The sequence below is a fragment of the Cebus imitator genome, unplaced genomic scaffold, assembly GCF_001604975.1.
Source record: "Cebus imitator isolate Cc_AM_T3 unplaced genomic scaffold, Cebus_imitator-1.0 Scaffold117, whole genome shotgun sequence".
Taxonomy (NCBI): Eukaryota; Metazoa; Chordata; class Mammalia; order Primates; family Cebidae; genus Cebus; species Cebus imitator.
The window spans coordinates 5,363,876-5,385,005 of NW_016107432.1; the positions used below are offsets into that span (position 1 = coordinate 5,363,876).

At 53.1% G+C, this 21,130-nt stretch overlaps 1 protein-coding gene across 27 annotated transcripts in view; it reads left to right on the forward strand.

Moving 5' to 3' along the window:
- The window catches only part of ABLIM2 (actin binding LIM protein family member 2), a 185,502-nt gene that overhangs the window by 132,731 nt on the left and 31,641 nt on the right, over nt 1-21,130 (forward strand). For 8 of the 27 annotated variants that reach the window (XR_005201944.1, XR_005201945.1, XM_037742189.1 and 5 more), the window contains 4 exons: nt 444-497; nt 10,287-10,406; nt 12,018-12,070; nt 13,220-13,361. Coding sequence is in view for 25 of the 27 variants with exons in the window: in XM_037742189.1 (XP_037598117.1) it covers nt 444-497; nt 10,287-10,406; nt 12,018-12,070; nt 13,220-13,361 (369 nt within the window). In the remaining 2 variants the exon portion in view is untranslated. Of the gene's footprint in view, nt 1-443; nt 498-10,286; nt 10,407-12,017; nt 12,071-13,219; nt 14,341-21,130 lie in introns of those variants that run through there. The other 19 variants (XM_037742198.1, XM_017539073.2, XM_037742200.1 and 16 more) reach the window with 6 other exon arrangements.

Sequence of the window (21,130 nt, forward strand, 5' to 3'; positions counted from 1 at the left end):
CACACCCGAACTGTCACCTTCCCTTGACTCAGCGGGCGCCAGGCGGCACTCCAGGCTCCTCCACTGCTCCCCAGACACAGATTCTCTAAAACCATCAGACCGATGTGTGTGTGCTTTCTTCCAAAGTCCCACAAACGGCAGGGAGACACGCTTGTCCTCCTGGGAATGGAGTGGAGGAAAAGGGCTGTCCGAGCTGGCCACCCTTCCCGGGAGGCCACAAGGTTCCCGCCTGCTGCCCCATCCCCTGCAGGTGGGGGTGGCATCTGGAGTCAGGGAGGCTTGATGTGGGGCCTGGGTGTCTGTCGCTTGCTGGGTGCCAGTTCTGCCTGGTGATTCTAGATCTGGGTGAGTGCTTGTTGCTTAAAAAAGGCTGTAGAACAGAAACCATCACAACTTGCTGCTTACCCTCCTGTTCTCTCCTGTTTTTCTTTCTTCTTCCCCAGACACTGGCGTGAAAGATAACATCTATAGGAAGCCCCCTATCTACAGACAGCATGGTACGGTTGGACTCCGCTGCTGCGGTTCGCCCCGCATGCCTGTCAATACCCGTCTGCTTCTGAATGCACCCCACCCTTTTGTTGTGCTGTGATTAATGCAGGGAAGGCACCACCGAGGCCCTTAGCAGTCTATTAAATGCAAATTCACTAGCAGCCTCCCGAGAGTCCTCTTCTTATAAATTACGATGAAGGGTGTGTCTGAGCAAGGACACTCCCGTGTGTTATGAAGCCGAGGCTAATGCACGTCAGCCCGGGCGTGGGATGGGGGGTTATAGCCAAGAGCCTGGGGGTGGTGCCTTCAGTTGTGCAGCCAGAGTGACTTTAGCCAAGATGGGGGAGGGGCAGAGGCTTCTCGAACCACGATCTGATCCAGGCCTGGTCTTTGGGATATGGAACAAACTTGAATCAGTCCCTTATTCCTTAAGGAGACTTTAGTCTTGTGTTTTGAAAATTTCCGATGATGGGATGAGTGACCTTACCTTCAGTTACGGAGATTTCTTGCATAAGCAAATAGGGGCTGACACCCAGCTCTTTTCTACGTGAACCTGCCTGGGGGGTGTGCAGGGAGCAGCTTGCTTGGGCTATGGAGCGGGGATTAGAGGCGAAAACTCTCCCCTCTCTTTCCTCCTGGGATTTCTGGGTGATTGACAGCAGGTTGCTTTACAATCCTGAGCCTCGGTTTACTCATTTGCAAAACAGTACCAATCCCCTCCACCTTGGCCATTCCACAGCTGACCATGGGAACTTCATGGAATACTGAATATGGAAATGCATTCTAAACTGTAAAGTGTGGTGCACATGATGGAAATTGTTATCCAGTCACTAGAGATGGGGAAGGGCATTTCCATATTGAACGTTCTTGTCCAGATGTGCCTAAAGCAAACAGCCACATCCCACATTGACAACTGTATGGACACTTTCAGGCGGACTCTTATCAAAAGTGTGTTTTCTGTGACTTGCCGATCAATCAGTGATCAGGTTATGCAAACTTTTAAGAAATTTTCTCCAGGATGGTAATAGGTGCTGTGCTTTGTGCATTTTCTCATCTTCCCAAGAGGGAAAAAAGTGAATGAAATCTCTTGAGTTTCCAGAAGTGATGACTTCTACCATTGCCTTTCCACCAGAGAAGCTTAGAGCACAAATCTCCAAGAGAGATCAGAGAAGGATGGACGAGATAGACAGTAGGGCCCTTAGAAATTGTCCAGACCAGCTCCCTTGGGTTACAAGTGGGAAAACTGAGTCCTGACCAAAAGAAGGAGCAGCCACTCTAAGGGGCTGTGTTTCTATCGTGGCCCTGGCCTGAACAGCCTGCCCGGAAGGGCTGTGTGTTCTGTGCTCGTGGGGGCACAGATTGGGATTGACTACTGTGGCCTTTTGTTAACCCAACCCCACTTTGCCTCCGAGTGGCGCCTTAAAATGTGTGGCTCACATGTGCAGGACAGGAGGGGTCTGCCCTTTAGAAAGGGGAAGAGAGCAGGCCGGGTGCATGGCTCACGCCTGTAATCCCAACACTTTGGGAGGCTGAGGCGGGCTGATCATGAGGTCAGGAGATCGAGACCATCCTGGCCATGGTGAAATCCCATCTCTACTAAAATACAAAAAATTAGCTGGGTGTGGTGGCAGTCGCCTGTAGTCCCAGCTACTCAGGAGGCTGAGGCAGGGGAATCGCTTGAATCCGGGAGACGGAGGTTGCAGTCAGCCGAGATTGTGCCACTGCACTGCCAGCCTGGCAAAAGAGCAAGACTCTGACTCAAAAAAAAAAAAAAAAAAAAAAGAAAGAAAGGGGAAGAAAGCAAACCAGGTTATGAAATTGCACGTTGCCATCCAACAGACCCAGATCTAAGACAGAACTTGGCCCTCAGTCCCTTAACCGAACCATCGCTGGAGCGAGGAGATTTTACCGTCTCCAGTGATCGTCTTTGTGCATTTTAAAAATCTGGCTACAGATGACTCTCCTATCCAAAGGCAAGTTAACTCCTCTTTGATTAAACCCCAAGCAATTACGAAAACTCTTTTATCCTTTCAAAATTTTGCTATAGGCCAAACACGGTGGCCCACGCATGTAATGCTAGCACTTTTGGAGGCCAAGGCCGGTGGTTTGCCTGAGCCCAGGCATTTGAGACCAGCCTGAGCAACACGGTGAAACCCGCTCTCTACTAAAATACCAAAAAAACAAACAAACAAACAAAATAGCCAGGTGCAGCAGCATGGACCTGTAGTCCCAGCTACTCCGGAGGCTGAGGCAGGAGAGTTGCTTGAACCCGGGAGGCAGAGGTTGGTTGCAGTGAGCCAAAATAATGCCACTGCACCCCAGTCTGGGTGCCAGAGCGAGATGCCATCTCAAAAAAAAAATTTGCTATATTAGTTTTTTTAAGAACTAGATTGGATAGAGCACCTGCTCCCTGCCAAGCACTTGGCCACATTCTGGGGACAAACATGAGTAAAATCTGTCCCAGACTTGAAGGTAAATGGGGCCTGGTGCAGTGCTTCACACCTGTAATTCCAGCATGCTGGGAGGCCGAGGTGGGTGGATCACTTGAGCTCAGGAGTCTGAAACCAGCCTGGGCAACATGTAGAAACCCCATCTTAATTAATTAATGAATTAATTAATTTTTATTTGTTTATTTATTTTGAGACAGAGTCTCTGTAGGCCAGGCTAGAGTATAGTGGCATGATCTTGGCTCATTGCAATCTCCACCTCCCGGGTTCAAGCAATTCTTCTGTCTCAGCCTCCTGAGTAGCTGGGACTACAGGCGCACACCACCATGCCCAGCTACTTTTTGTATTTTTAGTGGATATGGGGTTTTACTATGTTGGCCAGGATGGTCTCGATCTCCTGACCTTGTGATCCGCCAGCCTCGGCCTCCCAAAGTGCTGGGATTACAGGTGTGAGCCACCGTGCCCAGCCCCTATCTTCACTAAAAATATAAAAAATTAGCTGGGTGTGGTGGCATGTACCTGTGGTCCCAGCTCATTGGGAGCCTGAGGTGGGAGGATCACTTGAGCCCAGGAGGTCAAAACTGCAATGAGCCAAGATCGTGCCACTGTCCTCCAGCCTGGGTGCCAAAGCAAGATTCTGTCTTAAAAAGAAAGAAAGAAAGTAAATGGGCAGTGCAAATTGTATGTAATTGGGCATGAGTTGATTTCCAATATACACATTTAAGATGTTCTTTTACTGGATATTCTCCTATCCAGGTAGAATGTATTCTGTCAAAAGTGTGCCCATGCATGCCCAAGTATGTGCATATGCATGTGTGCGTGTGTAAGACCCACCTGCAGGCCCCATCTGTGCAAACCACCGTCCGTTCTCATCAGAGGGAGAGAGGAATGAATCAGGCTGGAGCAGCCTTTGTATTAATTTTCAGGCTTTCTTGAAACAAACTCTGAATAATGATACTGAATGACTGGACTGTTTAATTAGTTTAAGACATTCGTTTAGTTAGCTTAAGATAATGTTAATTCAACAAGATTTAAAAATCAAGCCTTTTGGCCAGGTGCAGTGACTCATACCTGTAATCCCAGCACTTTGGGAGGCCGAGGCAGGCAGATCACCTGAGGTCAAGAATTTGAGACCAGCCTGGCCAACATGGTGAAACTCCGTCTCTACAAAAATTACCTGGGCAGGATGGCTGGTGTCTGCAGTCCCAGCTACTCAGGAGGCTGAGGCAGGAGAACCGCTTGAACCCAGGAGGCAGGGGTAGAGGCCGGGTTTCACCATGTTGTCTTACCAGGAAGCAGAGGTTTCAGTGAGCCAAGATCATCCCACTGTACTCCAGCCTGGGTGACAGAGCAAGACTCTTGTCTCAAAAAAAAAAAAAAAAAAAAAAAAAATCAATCCATTTCATTAATGTAGTTACTTTCAACTGTCTATTTCAAGCTCATTGAAAGTTTTTAAAGTTAGCACTGCATTTTCCTGATGCCCGAACCCCAGGATTCCTGCTTTAGGGAACTGAGCCTCCAGCATGAGAGTGGTCAGGCCTTCAGGGCGCAGGGTTGACACTTGATGCTGAAGATGTCTGGTGTTTGAGGAGCTGCCACGCAGTGTGTGAACACCATATACTGGGCCCTCAATAGAGGACCTCACCTCTCACCTGGACACCTCTGAGGCTGCTGCTGGTGCAGGTGAGGAGGCTGAGGCTGGGGTGGGAACATGACCTGACCAGGCATTGGCCAAGGTGGCGTCCACACCTGCCTGCCTGGCCCCTGACCCCTGACCCCTGACCTGCACTGCCCTTTGGCAGCCTTCGGGGCCCCACAGCACACTGTTACACCACTGTAGCCTCACTGCATGGCTACTATTTATTGGCTTCTTTAAACAGAGAAAGGAAGTAAAAGGAAATGAATAGAAAATAAAAAAGCAAAGCGGGGCCAGGCACAGTGACTTATGGCTATGAATCCAGCACTTTGGTAGGCCAAGGCAGGTGGATCACCTGAGGTCAGGAGTTCAAGACCAGCCTGGCCAACATGGTGAAACCCAGTCGCTACTAAAAATACAAAATTAGCCAGGTGTGGTGGAACATGCCTGTAATCCCAGTTACTCAAGAGGCTGAGGCAGGAGAATCGCTTGAACACAAGAGGCAGAGGTTGCAGCGAGCCAATATTGCGCCACTGCACTCCAGCCTGGGCAACAGAGTGAAACCCATCTCAAAAAAACTTAATTAATTGATTAATTAAATAGACCAAATTCACGAGGGGAAAAATGATGGCTCCCCAGCATTTCCCAGTCAGTTCAACTCTCCAGATGCAGGGACAGTCCTCACAGTTAACAGATTTGCTGTTTCATTTCTAAGCAATCCTGAGCCACCAGATGGCAATGTGGCTCTCTTCTCACCCCCAACACACATGCATGCCCAGCAGGTGGGAGCTGTCACTCCTGCCCACCGGAAGCCAGCAGTGGAAGCCACACCACGGGGCACGTGCTATTCCCAATGTCTTTGCGCCCTGGTTTAGAGCAGGAATTAATCAGTCTTTGTTGTGTCTCTCTGGGATTCCAGATTCTAGAGGGGTTGAGTTTCATGTTGGTTTGGAGTCCTTTTTGGCCCCAAATGGTGGAGGCTTGTTTCGGTTTTGTAGAAACCCTGTCTCTACCAAAAAATCAGCTGGGTGTGGTGGTAGGTGCCTGTAGTCCCAGATACTCGGGAGGCTGAGGTACGCAAATTGCTTAAACCCGGGGGGCAGAGGTTGCAGTGAGCCAAGATAGCACCATTGCACTCTGGCCTGGGCAGCAGATCGAGACTTCATCTCAAAAAAAAAAAAAAAAATACACAAAGAAATAAAGAAAGGTGGAAGGGAGGGAGGCCGGAAGGAGGAGGGAGCGATGCAAAGGCATTGGCTGGGGCGGAGACTCCAGGCCCACTTTCCTCGTTGTCTGGAGTGTTTTTCCATCCTGACATCAACCAGAGAGCAGAGGTTCTTATTCTGACTCAAGAGAGGAGAAAGCCCAGTATGGAGAGATTGGAGTGACTTTCATTAATTTATCCAGGGGATGTTTTTCAAGCACCCACCCACTGTGTACTAGGCTCTGTCCCAGTGCTGGGGATACATGGGTGACCCTGCATTCCCCCTGACCCCTGGAGCTGAGCTTCTAGTGGATTTGCCCACGGCCAGACAGGCGAGAGGCTGAGCGAGGTTTCTAGTTGCCAGCGCACATGCTCTGGGCACCGCCCACACACTTGCTCTCTCACATACACACACGTTCTCTCCCTCCCTCTGCCTCTCTCTCTCTCTCCCCTCCTCTCAATGTCATTCCAATTCACTGTGAATTGTAGAGATAGAGATCATTCTGAGAATAGAAAAAATCCTGTTGATGAGTCTACTCCTTAGAGGCTGAGTCTGGAGGACATAGGAGGGGACAAATCCTCAAAACCTCCTGCAAAGCCATTCAAAGTCCCAGCAGCAGAGAGGACGTCTCTCTCTAGCCAAAGGGATGAAGCCCCGAGCACCTTCCCCAGTTGCTATCAGCTCCTTCCCTTGTCGGAGAGAGCGCCTGCTGGTGGCGGCCCTGGCTCCTGGCTGCTGGAGTCCCGGAAGTCCCGGACTTGCCTCGGGCTCGTGTGGACATTCTCAGGAATGATTCTGCACTGGAGGCAGAGGAAAGTCTGGTGAGGAGTACGGCAGAGACCACCTTCTGGTGGCAGAGCCTTGGCTGGCACCCCCGGCACAGTGGTGGAACAGCCCCCACCTCTGCTGGTCCCTGCACACTGGCAAGAGATCCTTGGAGGTTAGGGCTGTTGCTGTGTTGATGCCGGCAAAGAAGGAGCTGGCAGGGCCCTCCCTTGGAAACACGGGGCCCGTGTGCCGTGTCCATCTTACTCACTTCCTCTGTGCACCTGAGGCTGCAGATTGGCACTTCGGTCACCAAAGGGAGCGCAGAGGCTTATCAGATGCAGCCCTTGCCCTCGAAGCATCTCTCTTCAGCTGCTTCGTGGGGAAGCGGATTTGTACAAGTCACAGGAAGCAAAGTGGTTGGTGATGCAGCCCTAAGTCTCAAAATTTACACGTCTGACATGGAGGACTCTGGCTTCAGGGTCAGAGACAGACAAGGTTCTGATTACCATCTGTGAGACCTTAGACTCCGGACCTCGGTCTCCTCATCTGTATGAGGTTCATAGCATCTATTATTATCTGTTAACATGCTTTAAAAATGTTTACCCAAGTGCTGGGCACAGACTGTAATCCCAGCACTTTGGGAGGCCAAGGCGGTGAATCATCTGAGGTCAGGAGTTCAAGACCAGCTGACCAACATGGCAAAATGCCATCTCAACTAAAAATGCAAAAAATTAGCCAGATATGGTGGCAAGCACCTGTAATCCCAGCTACTCAGGAGGCCACGGCAGGAAAATCGCGTGAACCCGGGAGGCAGAGGTTGCAGTGAGCCGAGATTGCACCATTGCACTTCAGCCTGAGCGACAGAGTGAGACTCCATCTCAAAAAAGAAAAGTTTATCCAGACCACAATACAGGGTTTATCCAATGAGTAGGTATTCAGTAAGTACTTACCACATGCATGTTCTCAGGAATGCACCTTTGTGTTGACTTTGCTCCTTTCATCAAAGCTCTTGTTATGTACAGAAACCTCACCTACCTCTGCCTCCACTTCACTGGCCTGTGAGCTTCTAAAGACAAGGGTCATGTCTCAGTTTTTTTGGCTTTCCCCATTCTTAAAACAGTACAGTGCACAGTAGGCACTTGGGACAAGGAGAGGGGGACAAGGTTGAGGGGCTAAGGGTGAACAGAGGGTAGATGGACTGATCCATGCATTAAGGGCTACATGGATGAATGGATGCATCAGTGAGCAAAGAAATGAAGTGGACAAAGAGAGGGACGGGTGAATGCTTGGGTAAGTGGGTGGATGGGTGGGTGGGTGGGTGGGTGGGTGAGTAGGTGAATGAGTGGATTAGTGGAAGCTGGATAAATAAATATAAAAATAGTGGATGCACAAGTGGATGGATAGATGGATACATGGTGGGTGGATGGATGGGTAAATGGATGGTTGGGTGGCTGGGTGGATGGATGGATGGGTGAGTGAAGGATGGATGGATCGATGGGTAGATGGATGGGTGGTGGGGTGGATGGGGGGGTGGGTGGATGGATGGATGGATGGACAGATGGGTGGATGGATGGATGGGTAGATATATTAATAGATGGGTGGTTGGGTGGGTGGGTGGATGGATGGATGAATGGGCAGATGGGTGGATGGGGGTACATGGATGGGTAGATAGATGAATAGATGAGTGGATGGGTGGATGAATGGGGTAGATGGATTGATGGATGGATAGATGAATAGATGGTAGATGGGAGGATGGATGGATGGGTGAAGGATGGGTGAATGGATGGGTGGGTGGGTGGATTGATGGGTGGGTAGATAGATGAACAGATGGGTGGATAGGTGGATGGATGGGTGGATGGATGGGTGGGTGGGTGGATGATGGATGGATGGGTGGATGGATGGGTGGGTAGATGGGTGGATGGATGAATGAATGGATGGATGAAAGATGGGTTGAGGGATGGGTGGATGGATGGATGATGGGTTGATGGATAGATGGATAGATGGATGGATGGTGGATGGATGGATGGGTGGATGATGGATGGATGGGTGGATGGATGGGTGGGTGGATGGATGAATGGATGATTGGTTGATGGATAGATAGATGGGTGGATGGGTGGGTGGGTGGATGGATGGACGATAGGTTGATGGATGGATGGATGGATGGGGGGTAGATGGATGGATGGATGATGGATGGATGGATGGGTAGATGGATGGATGGATGATTGGTTGATGGACAGATGGGTGGATGGGTGGGTGAATGGGTGGGTAGATGCATGGATGTATGGGCAGATGGGTGGATGGGTAGATGGATGAATAGATAAGTGTGTGGAAAGGAATAAAGGGGCAAGGGATGCACACAGGCTGGCATGGATGTTCACATATGAATGAATTATAAGATGGGGTTTGGGAAGGAGGAAAAGCAGGCCAGTCCTGTACACAGAAAAATAATTCGAGACCTCTTACTTTCATTCAGATGCCACCAACCAAAGTTATCCCAAGGAATACAGGGAATAGAAAGCCTTTCCCAAGAGGGTGCCTCATGACAAATGCATTCCAGAACTCGGGAGGAGCTCCTGTGTGATGCAAGAGACATTTTAAACTCCCTTTCTGTGATTGTCCTGAACTGATCTTTCTCTGACCTCCCAAAGCAGCGTGTACAAATCAGCCTCAACGCTGGCCTCTTGTTTATCCCTAATATTTCAAACCTGTAAGCTGAGTTTTCCATTACGTCCCCAAATTCATGCAGGTTATCTCATGTGACCCGCACAACTTGGAGGGGTAGGCATCCTTGGCCCATTTACAGATGAGGAAACTGAGGCTCAGAGCTGTTATGGGAGCAAGCCACCAATAATCCAAAGTGCCAGTTTTCTATCTTTTCCTACCCAGGCTCCTAGTCCTCGAGAGACTTGGTCGTCTGTTTTGTGGGCTTGCGAACTGGTTTTCAAAAAGTCCTTGGTACAGGTCTGGTTAAACTGTGCACATCTGGAGGAGCTGGCAGTGTTTGCAGAGGAAACTTGCTAAATCTTGGCAGAATATCCCTCCCTCAGATGGCAGGGGCTGTTCTTGAGACCTGAGAAGACTCTCCAGCCAGAATGTGTCTGGTCAACCGTCTTCCATGGCCACGGGAAGTCCTTGAAGCCAGGGTGGCCTCTGGGCCCCCAGGCCTGAATTCCAAGGGCTGGGATTTCATGTCCCCAACGGCCCTTCAGCTGGAGCGACTTTATATTATCCATGCACGTGCAGATTACTCCAAGTTGGTGATCCACTTTCCGGCCTCCTGGCTTTTCAGGAAATGATGCACTTACTTTTGCCAGCCGACTCAGCCCCAGGGGCTTCTCTGGCTTGGACGATGGCTATGCTCTTAGAACTCCAAGTAGTCCCTGGCCTGCCTTGTCCCTGGGACTTGCTGGGCAGCTGCCAAGAGTCATGACTGATGCATGGCCGCACACTCAAGGGCTCCGCTGCCGGGCGACGGCCGTTGTCTGGGCAACAGGAGAGTCCAGCTGTGGGCATGCGTCCCCCAGAGCTCCCTGCCCCCTCTGCCTCTCCATTAAACGCTTCTTGAGCAGGCTGGGCGTTGATTTGCCTCTGTGAGTGGGGAGAGAGGGCTTTGTATTTTCATGCTGAAAATCACTGTCTCTCCTGGAAGAAGGAGAAACAGGTAGCCGTTGAGAGTAACGAGATGTCAGTGTATTCGGAACAGAACTGCTCAGTCTTCAATTTTGGCCTTATCTTGTCAAGGTCCTGTAGTCCAATCCCAAATTTCCAAGCTCTCTGGCCTGGTATCAGTCTTGTCCTTGGTGGTGCAGGAGGCAGGGTACGCCAAAAGACAGACGGGCCTGAGCCTGCTGCCCGCTGCAGGTAAGAAGCCCGCCTCGGTGTGTCCTTCCTGAGGCCTGGGTCTTCGTGGTGGGCTGGGGACCGAGACGGGTCTTTGTGTAATTGTTCAGTGCATGGGGTCAGTGTTTCTGTACGGGATACAGAAGGTGTGGGGCTTCACCTACTAAATTGGATGCCGAGAAACGTCAGCATGGCCTTGTGTGATTGATTTGCTCATTCTTGGCTGGAGATGTCAGCCCAGCTGGGTGACAACCTCCCAAAAAAAAGGCCAATGGAAAATCCAGACGCTTCATTACTCAGCTCCGGAGAGTACCCTTGGTAAAGGGACTGTTGCGAAATGGACTTTTGCTTGTTCTAGTTCATTGAGTCCATTTTTGCTTGCGTTTCGTAATTTTGTCATTTCCTGACCGCTCTTCGTGAACGTCTTCCAGTAGCAGACCTCGTCACCATTTTGCAGTTTGCCAGCAGCAATTAGCCAGGTGGGGCAGACAGGGAAGGACTTCGGACTCAGAAGGCCTGGCTCATGTCTGCCTCTGGTGCCCACTCATCCATGACCTTGTGTGAGGCATACCACGTCCCTGAGCCTCAGTCTCTTGATCTGTGAAACGGTGTGAAGTCCCTTCCTGGGGGAGTGGGTGTGGTAGGCATTGGCGTATGCAGAGCCCATCACCCAGGTCAGACACGTTGACCTTCACGACTGAGACTTTGTGTTAGGTGGGAGGTTTTTAAAATGCATGTTCTTAAAAGGCCAAGTGGGCCGGGCATGGTGTCTCAAGCCTGTAATCCTAGCACTTTGGGAGGCTGAGGCACATGGATTACTTGAGAACTTGGTCAAGAATTGAAGACCGGGTCTGTTGGGGGGAAATAGGGGAGGGACAGCGGGGGGTGGGGAGTTGGGGAGAGATAGCATGGTTTATTTTTTATTTTTATTTTTTTGAAAAAGAAAAGAAATCTTCATTTTGCTTTGGAAACCACAGCATTTAAAATTTTTTCTAAAAGGTGTTATAATTTTCAATCTAATATTATAATTTCTATGGCCATATACTATAAGTATTACCTCCTAAGCTTTTTAATCATCACTACTTTAAAAAATAATAATTAAAAAAAAAGAGTTCAAGACCAGCCTGGCCAACATGGCAAAACCCTGTCTCTACCAGAAATACAAAACTTAGCCTGGCGTGGTGGCGCACACCTGTAATCCCAGCTTCCCTGGGTAGCTGAGGCAAGAAAATCGCTTGAACCCGGGAGGGGGACATTGCAGTGAGCTGAGATTGCACCACTGCACTCCAGCCTGGGTGACAACAGAGTGGGACTCCATCTCGAAAACAAAACAAAGCAAAATTAAAGGCCACGTGGCTCCATCTGCAAACGTGGCTCTGCTCTGTGTGGGTGTTCGGCTGGAACGGAAATCGGGCCTCACTTCACACCCCTGCTGCTGTTGCTCCCCGGGCAGGTTCTCTGGGGGCCTCGTCCAGCTCACCCTGTTCCTTGCCCCTTGAAAGGCACTCGTACAACTGACCTCCTCTTTGATTGATTTTTCATTCTCGAGCATAACTGTAACATGGGAAATTGTGATGTGGAAACCCTCAATAAATGGTGTGTTGCCTTTACAAATTGATCTTTCCCTTCCAGCTGCCAGGCGATCCGATGGGGAGGAGGGAAGCTTCGACCAGGATAACAGGAAGGTAATGCCGGGGGACAGCTGGCTTAGAACAGCCTCGCTCAGAAGGAAAGTGGTTTTGTGGGGGCTTCTCCAAGGGGAGCTTCAGAATCTTTCTCTTACATTCTGTTCCTCAGGGGCCCTGCAAGGCCAAAAGCAAGAGGCCCTTTCATCAGTTTCCTTCCTGCATTTAGGACGTACACACCTTGTACTAGGGTCTTGGTTGTGTGCCCGTGTGACTTGATTATGGTTCTGTGACTCAAGAGATGTGTGTCATGAAAGGGAAATAAACAGAGTGTATCCCTGGGGCATCCACTGGTCTAGAACAGGCTCAGCAGGTGTTTTTCATAAAGGGCTAGAGAGTAAATACTCCCGGCTTTGTGGGCTGCACCATCTCCAATGTAGCCACCGAACTCTGTGAGCACAGCCAGAGCCGAGACGTGAAGCGGCATCTCCGTGTTCCAACAACATGCTCGTTACAAAAGCAGGCTGTGCGCTGGGCATGGCTCTTGGGCTGCGTTCAGCCTCCCTGGCCCCCTTCACCTGTGCTATCACGGGAAAGCAGGGCTGTGTGTGGGAAGAGCCCAAGGCTGGACTTGGCAACCTCCCTCGTTCTTCCCATGTGGATCCCTGCAGGTCCCTGGCCCCCCAGAGCCTGGATGGCTGTGTCCATAAGATGGGGCAGCTCCCTTTCCCCCGGATGCTCCATGTACCTGTACAGCGTTTATTGAAAGCTACGTTCCTCACGTATTGAGTTTTCTCACCAGTGGGGTCAGCTCATAGGTTAAAAGCAAGGAAGCTGGCCAGGCGCGGTGTCTCACACCTGTAATCCCAGCACTTTGGGAGTCCAGTGTGGGTGGATCACGAGGTCAAGAGATCAAGATCATCCTGGCCAACATGGTGAAACTCCGTCTCTACCACAAATATAAAAATTAGCCTGGCGTGGTGGCCTGCGCCTGTAGTCCCAGCTACTCAGGAGCCTGAGGCAGGAGAATCGCTTGAACCCGGGAGGTGGAGGTTGCAGAGGTCACACCACTGCACTCTAGCCTGGGCAACAAGAGCGAAACTCCGTCTCAAGAAAAAAAAAGGAAAGAAGCTACAAGAAAGATCCAGTGAGATGTGTCCACCACTGCCGACGACCTCGAAATCCACGTGACTTTGTTTTTTCCTTCAGCAGAAGAGCAGCTGGCTGATGCTCAGGGGGGAGTCAGACACGAGGACCAACTCTCCAGACCTGGACAGCCAGTCCTTGTCCCACAGCAGCGGGCCCGACAGAGACCCTCTCCACCGGACACCAGGGGACAGCTTTCACGCACGTGAGTGGTTCTTTTGAAGAAGCAGCTGTGATGTGCACAAAAGGCCTTGCAGCAAAGGGGCCCTGTCACTCAGAGCAGTCCCCCCAAATCTAAGCCTTGCCTGTTAAAAAACGTAAGAGCAAGCCAGCAAACCTAAGCGCCGACTGGATGGAAAACGGGGCCCTTGCAGTTTGCTGACTTGGCCGTCCCCGTGCCAGTGTGCTAGCAGGGGCCACGCCTGCATGTCCCCTCACGGCTCTCTGGGGCCTGCGAGAATGCAGAAAGCCAGATCTGCTCCCGGGCTGTTCAGGAGAAAGGCATCCGGGCTGATGGGTGGGAGTCGGGGCCTATTCCCTCCAGAGCAGACGTGGGCATGGTCCGGCTGATGTGTGCAGACTTGGAGTTGGTGACAGAGCACCGTCCCTGTCCCCTGTGACTCATCCTGAACAAGGCACGGCCTCAGGCCTCACAGGGAGACAGGGATGGCATCTGCCTGACCCTAGGGGTGTTATGAAGACTGAATGGGGGTGATTTTCAAATGTACAGAAAACTCCAGATCATGCTTTTTGCTTCCAGCCGCTGTAACTCATAGGTGAAAACCAGTAGCAAGTGCAGCCAGGCTCACTCAGTGCCTCGCAGAGGGTCTCAGCTGGGCGGGGGGCAGTTTTCTGTGGGCGGGGTTTGGGCTCAGCTTGGAAGCAGGGACCGGGAGGCATGAGAGCAGAAGAAAGACCTGGCTTTGCAGTGAGGCAGACCCAAGTTCAAATTCGAGCTCACCACTGACCAGCCGTGTGACAGGGCTGGGTGGAACTGGGTACACGTGTGGCACTCAGCCAGCCATAGTAGATGCTCAGTAAATGGAAGCTGCTTCTCATCCTCATCCTCATCTTCATGCCTGGAAACTGTAAACCATCTTACTCAACAACTTAAGTAGAAAAGTGTTTCAGTGTGATGCAGAAGCTTAGAGACGATAATACGTTAAAGAATAACTTTAAACAAAGAAAGGTGTGTTGCTTGCGTATGATCTCTGTAAGCAGGTGTCTGTGTACCCCTCGGGCCTCTGTCCCCACCTGGGGTGCAGCTTTGTAAATATCAGGATCCCAGAGGCTGGGCACAAGGCTGATGTCGCCATAGGAAAACCACCCCCAAAAAAATCCCCCAGAGGGAGAGTGCTCGCCCCAGACTGCAGCCTGTTCCTTCCGGAGGAACTGTCCGTTTCATCTGCAGGCAGGGCAAGGGGGCTACGGGGCTGGTCCACATATGCCTGCCTGTGCCCGTGGGCAGCTGCCTGCCAGTCCCCCGGTCCCTCTCTCTTGGGTCCTAGGAATCCCTGCCCCTGGCTGGTACAGCGCTTGCCTGCAGGCCAGGAAACATTGGCCTATCTTGTGGCCCCTCTGCCCTGCACTCATGTGTCCTGATGCAGTGGTGTTTGTAAGGGGAGCTCCTCTTAAACACCAGCTCAGCAGCTTCCCCAGCACCCTCCCCACCTTGCTCAGTGTCCCGGCATCAAGGCATTGGCCCTGGCCCTGGGAACCAGGAAATCAGTGTTTGGGGATCTCAAGGTGGCATCATTCAGCATTCAGTCCTCCCATCCAGGTGGCCGGCAGGACTCTGCAAGGCTGGGGCCACACTCATGACCTCCCCTCAGACTCTTCAGGGAGGCCAACTAGTGTCCCCAGAATCCCACTGATGTTTGTGGCCTGCCTGTGGCTCAGGACTGAGGGAGGAGGGGTGCTGTGTGGGAGAAGCTAGTCTAGAGCCGGGCTGCCCCCCGGGCCCCCTGGGCCCCTGAAAGGCTGTGTGACCTGCACATGTAGCCTTCACCTCATACACCGCTTCCTCATTTAAAAATGCCGGAACATAGGTGCCCTGGAGTTGATCCAGGAGCTCACAAGCCTGGCGGGGGGCAGGCCCTTCAAGGCCCGGAAGCCATGGCAGTGTGGGGGTGGGCTGGTCACTCAGCGGCCAGGGCCTTTGTCAGCCCTGCCCCTTGCCATCACATTCTCCTTCCAGGCTGCCTATGCAGACCCATGTGGGACGCAGCGGCCTCCGTCCTGGCGTGCTGGGTCTGCAGGACTCCTATGGCCCGTGCTGGACTCACGAATTCCCCAGGGGGACTGTGCTTCAGCAAAGACGTGTGTCTTCCCCTTGCCATGCCTGCTTACGAGGATGTGGCTGTGCTGCTGTCCTTCCTGCACTTTCTCCTGGTGTTTTGAGCAGGAAACCCGCTGTGTCTAACCATTCTGATTGTGCCTTTATTTCCATCTCCATGCCATTGCCTTGTTTCCCGATTTGCATGGAAATGGCAGCTAGGACCCAGGCTGCCAGCTGTGCCTGGATCAGGTGAGGAATCCAGGCGGGAAGGGGAGCACACGGAGATGGAGAGCCAACCACTCTTTTCTCTCGGGGTTCATTTGATTCTCACCAAGTAGTCCCAGACCTGAGTCCATGTGCACCAGTTCCATTTGCATACAGTATTCACTGAACAGAGCATTTGCACACAGCAAGGCCGGCCCCCGTACCTCGGGTCGCCCATCCGTGGCACCCAAGGAAGGTAGGATTGTGACATTCAACACAGTGGGCACTCAATAAATGTCTGTTGAATTGAAATGCATTACATTCAACGGGTATTTATTGAGCACCCACTCTGTGCCAGACGCTGAGCGGGGCGCCGAGGGGGACAGAGAAGATGAGAGCAGCCCCGGGAGAAGCGTGCAGGGAGCTGGGAGAGGCAGAGACGCCAACAGAGTGAGTGCACACGTGTCTGCCGCCACCTGCCCGCCGGGTGCCACTGCGGCCTCACGAGAGCTGGGTCACAAACTCGTGTCACCCACAACACCATCTGCACATCTCACCAGGGACTGAATCTATCATTCAGTCATTCATCCATCCCTCCACAAAATACTTACTGAGCACCTACTATGCGCTGGACTTGGTGCTAGGCAGTGGAGAGGCAGTGGTAAGCATGGCCCAGTCCCTGTTCCCCAGCAGGGAAGCCAGAGGACTCTACAGCGGTGACAAGCCAGGGAGCAATCCCCACCCCATTAGTTCCCAGCAGGCACCACCATCCCTCCAAAGAGGGTGTCATATTGAAATCTCTATGTTATTATGGACTGTTTTTCTGTTCCTTTTTATATTACACATGGGCTTTATCCGGACTACGTGCAGAGTAGTTTACATCATTATCAGTGAACCTGATTTCTGCACAGGAAGGGAGGCTATGGACTTTTTGTTAGAAGAAGCGTTATCGGACAAGGCTCGCTGCCCTGGGGAGGAGCATAAGGGGGTCCCGTGTCCTCCCCTCCCTGGCAGCCTGGCCTGCTGCTGCTTGGGGTTCCACGCTCCTAACCTCTTGAGGCCCCATCCTCTCTTTTGAGGTCTTCCACATCCCAGCCTTGGAGGTCAGAGGCATGTCAGCATAATACAAACCCTGTGGGCAGCCCGAGGCACAGCCCAGAAGACTCAGTGGCCCCTGGAAAGGACCCAGCACTTCTATAGGGAATAAGTCCCTTTCCTCAAATGCCAGCACATGAGGCCCGTGTGAGCAGTGGGAGTGTGGGAGCCACGGGTGGCTTGGCCAGGTTGGACAGGGGGTGAGGGAAGCTCTGAATTAACTACCGCGGCAGCACAGGGGGGCCCCCGTGGGGACGCTTCACCCCCAACCTACTGGGGCTTTGGCATTTTCTGTCCCCTTCTGTGTGCCCCCTGGCTGTGGGACCGGGTGGAGTCCCGTGTCTGCTTGTCTCCCCGCTGCCTGGTCTCAGAGCCTGCTGGGAGGGAGGGGCAGGAGGCAGCGTCTCAGCTGCAGCTTCCCTGTTCCTGCCAGCAGAAGGGAAGGCGGTAGGTGGGGACCAGGACAGAGGTGGCCTTCCTCCTCTCCCCTTTATTCCTCTGGAGTTGCAAGGTAGGGCAGAAAAGTTCTCAATTCCTTAGTCCATGGTTGAAGGAAGAGACTCCCTGATGTGCTGCCTGTCAGTCTCCTGAGAGTATCTGGTGGGATGGGCAGGGCGCATGGCTCAGGCTTAGAGATGTGAGACCCCCCCCAAGGGTGGAATCTTCAAACATCAGACCTGGAAGAAGAGGGCCAGGCTCGGTGGCTCACGCCTATAATCCCAGCACTTTGGGAGGCCTAGGCGGGTGGGTCACCTGAGGTCAGGAGTTCGAGACCAGCCTGAACAACATGGTGAAACCCTGTCTTTACTAAATACAAAAAATTAGGCAGGTGTGGTGGAGGATGCTTGTAATCCCAGCTACTTGAGAGGCTGAGGCAGGAGAATTGCTTGAACCCGGGAGGCGGAGGTTGCAGTGAGCCAAGATTGCACCATTGCACTCCAGCCTGGGGGACAGAGTGAGACTCTGTCTCAAAAATAATAATAAAATAAAAAAGAACTGGAAGAAGAGCATGGCAGCCCAGAGACAGTGGGTGGGAGCTGCCAGTCAACAGATGCAGGAGACCGCCAACTTCCGACCTGGGACTGTGTGACTCCACCGGCGTGAATCCACGTACACTGGGTAGAAAGCGTACCTGCAGGACCCACACCCACTGCTTCTCACCTCAGACAGCATTCAGCGAATGACCGAGCCAGTCAGCCCCTGTGATGCACCAGGCTGTGCGTGAGATGACTCACACCTGGACGGAGGCTAATGCCGGTTTCTGAGCATGTTTAAAGCAGGCTGGCTAAGCCGTGATGTTCACTAGGTTAGGTGCGTTCAATGCGTTTTCGACTTAGGATCTTTTTATCTTACTGGGTCTATGGGATGTGTTGAGCCTATGGTGAGCCAAGAGGCATCTGTCTGTATTTCGTGAGTGCTTGCTGTGTTCGCGCTGTCCTGGATGCCGGGGACAGAGCAGAGGCCAAAACAGACAAAGTTCCCTGTCTGTGGAGCCAACATTCTAGTGGGGACGGGGAGACATAGAAACAAGCTGAGAGTGAGTTATATCAGTGCCCTGTGCTAAGAGGGACAGAGAGGGCTGGGGGAGGGTGCACTGCCAAATGCAGTAAGTAGTCAGGGCAGAGAGACGGTGTCTGGTACAGCTTGAAGTGGGTGTAGCCTTGAATAGGGTCAGTATATGGGGGAGGGCATTCCACCTCCCCGAGGGTGGAGGCCGGGCCGTAGGTCGGAAGAACAGCGAGGGCCATGTGTCGGGTTTGTGCACCCTTTGGAGGACCCAGGCCTGGCCTGACTCAGGGTTTAAGCAGCACAGCCAGGCAGGAGCAGGGTGGTCTTGGGAAACTGAGGCATCGAGGGTGGCGGGGTGGGACGCACCAGAAGCTGGCAGAAGCAGGCCGAGGGCCAGTCAGGAAAGGTCTGGAGTGCAGTGCCAGGGAGGGGAGTTGGGACGACACGGGAGTGAGGTTACGTTTTACATGTTTAAAGCATCAGAGGGCAGCTGCACAGACGGTGGACCGGAGGCTGCTCAGCCAGGGTGGGAGGAATTGTGGTGCGCACAAAAGCAGCTGGGGGCTCTGGAAAGATCTCACCGGCAGGGCCTGCGTGGGAGCAGCTCTGGAACCACGGGGTGCAGGGGTGACAGAATCAAGGAAGACTGGTGGGTAGTTCTGGCGCAGGCTGGCGGAGGCGCCTTTACTCAGGGTTGGGGTGGGAACAGGTGGGTGTCTTCACGTTGGCTTGGATTGCCTGAGACGTCCAGGCAGGGCTGCCAGGGGGCGGATGGAACTCAGAGGAGACAGCCAGGCTGGAGGCTCCCAGATGGGACTGGAACCATGGGAGTTGATAGCCCAGGCCACTCCGACTGTGAGCACACGGCTGCGTCCTGAGTTTGCATTCCTTTCTCAAGAGGGTCTGAGACCCAAACCTCCTGCCTGGCTCCAAGCCTGCTCCTTGTCAACGTCCTCCCATCTCCTCGTCTCAGCAAAATGCTCGGAGGAGAGAGAAAAAGAGAGAAAAGGCCTGCACATACATGTGCTGACAAGGGAGCAGGTGGGAAGGTGCCATCACGGGGCAGGAGGCTCCATGAAGGAAGTGGGGAGGAGCACCCAGGAGGGACGAAGGCGGGAGAGGGAGTGGGCTGGGGGAGCGGGGACAGGGACAGCCAGCAGGGCCGACCCTGGGGAAAAGGCAGGCAGGGACAGCCCAAGGAGGGCTGGGAACTTAGGCATGGGCACCTGGGTGTCCAGCAGGTGGCTGGAAGGTCCCTCCATGCAGAGGATATTAGGGAGGAGTGGCCAGCCGGGACCACAGTGATGGCCTTTCTGGAAGGCCTGGCCTCTTGCTGGGCGGGCAGGGTGCTCTCTGAGCCCCCAGAGAAAGCAGAGGGAGCTCCAGAGGTCAGGGAGAGGTCCCTGGCCCAGGAGAACATGCTGTGACTGGAGGTATACCCCGCCCCGGGGACAGTGGCCCAGGCCGAGCCTGCTGGGCTCCAGAGCCCCAGGGAGCAGCTGCCCCCATTCAGTTGGCTGGAGGCTAGCTTTCAGCTGGAATCCCCATGCCTCCCCGAGCCCAGCAGGCTCACCCACGCCCAGGGATGGGGTAGGGTGTGGCCTCCCAACCCTGCGGGTAGCAGCACAGGCCCCAGGTGGCCCCTGTGTCCCTCTGGGAGCTCATGTTGTCTCACGGCCACAGCCCCAGGGCCTCCTTTGTCCGCCTCCAATGCTGCCTGGGCTCTGGAGAGCCCCACCCCACACTGGAGGCTCTGCCTCCCCTCCCCAGTCCAGGCCTGGGGACCTGTCGTCTGTGTGCTTTTCTCCCCGTGGACTCTTAGTGCCTCGAGCAGTGTGAGATTCCCATGCCTCCCGTTCCCAGGCAGTGGCCTTGCCGTCCGTGCTTGTGGTTGGCCACGTCTTCCCAAAGGCTCCAGGGACAGCTTCCTGACCATCAGCCTTCCCTCTAGGGACCCAGCTTTTTTTCTGTGGGGTGGGGGACATGAAAGTGGCCACCCTGAATACAAAGCTGCAGAAGTGTCCAGGAGAGCATGTGAGGGGTCTCCAGAGACGCTGCCTGAGGGTGCTGGTCCACCCATGATTCAATCCCAGCCTGTCACTTGCTGTGTGACCTTGGGCATAAGAGAAATGTCTCTGAGTTTGAAGTTCCCTCATCTGTAAGAACAGATATGATCCAGTCCTGCAGGGAGCACATGGGGGTGAGGAGCTTGCACGTGGGCACACGGGGATCCTGCGGCCTGACCATGAGGGCTGTTGAGGCTCAGCACCTCAATTCCACAAGCCGGGCCATGGCAAGGCCTCCATGGCCATCTCGGGCCTGTCTCACTTGTTTCTGAAGTCTGCAGCTCAGACCAGCCGAGGGGCCTCGCGTTCACCACTGATTAGGAATGACGCGTGCCCCCCCTTCCTCAGATGGAGACACCAAGGCTCAGAGAGGGGACCCAAAACTTGGGAACCATAGCCTCCAAAAGGCCAGGCCATACGTGCTAAACCTAAACAGGATGACAGCCCGCCCAAATAGAGGATTTAACACTTCACAAGATGAGTCTCTGAACATAATGTCCAGAATGCCCAGATACTGCAAATTACCCATCACACCAAGAACCCTGAAGGTAAATGAGGTGAGTGACAGCCAACAGATACTAACCCTGAGAAGAACTGACGGTGGAATGGTCTGACAAGGATTTTAAGGCATCCGTCATTACAAAATGCTTCAACAAGCAATTACAAATAGTTTAGAAACGGTGGCTGGTAAGGGGGCCTGAGGACTCGAGGAAAAACACAGCCACCCTGCATCTCCCACCCAGCAGCAGCAGGTGACCCCGGCTGGAGTCTAGAACACGCGATTACAGGTGACCCCGGCTGGAGTCTAGAACACGCGATTAC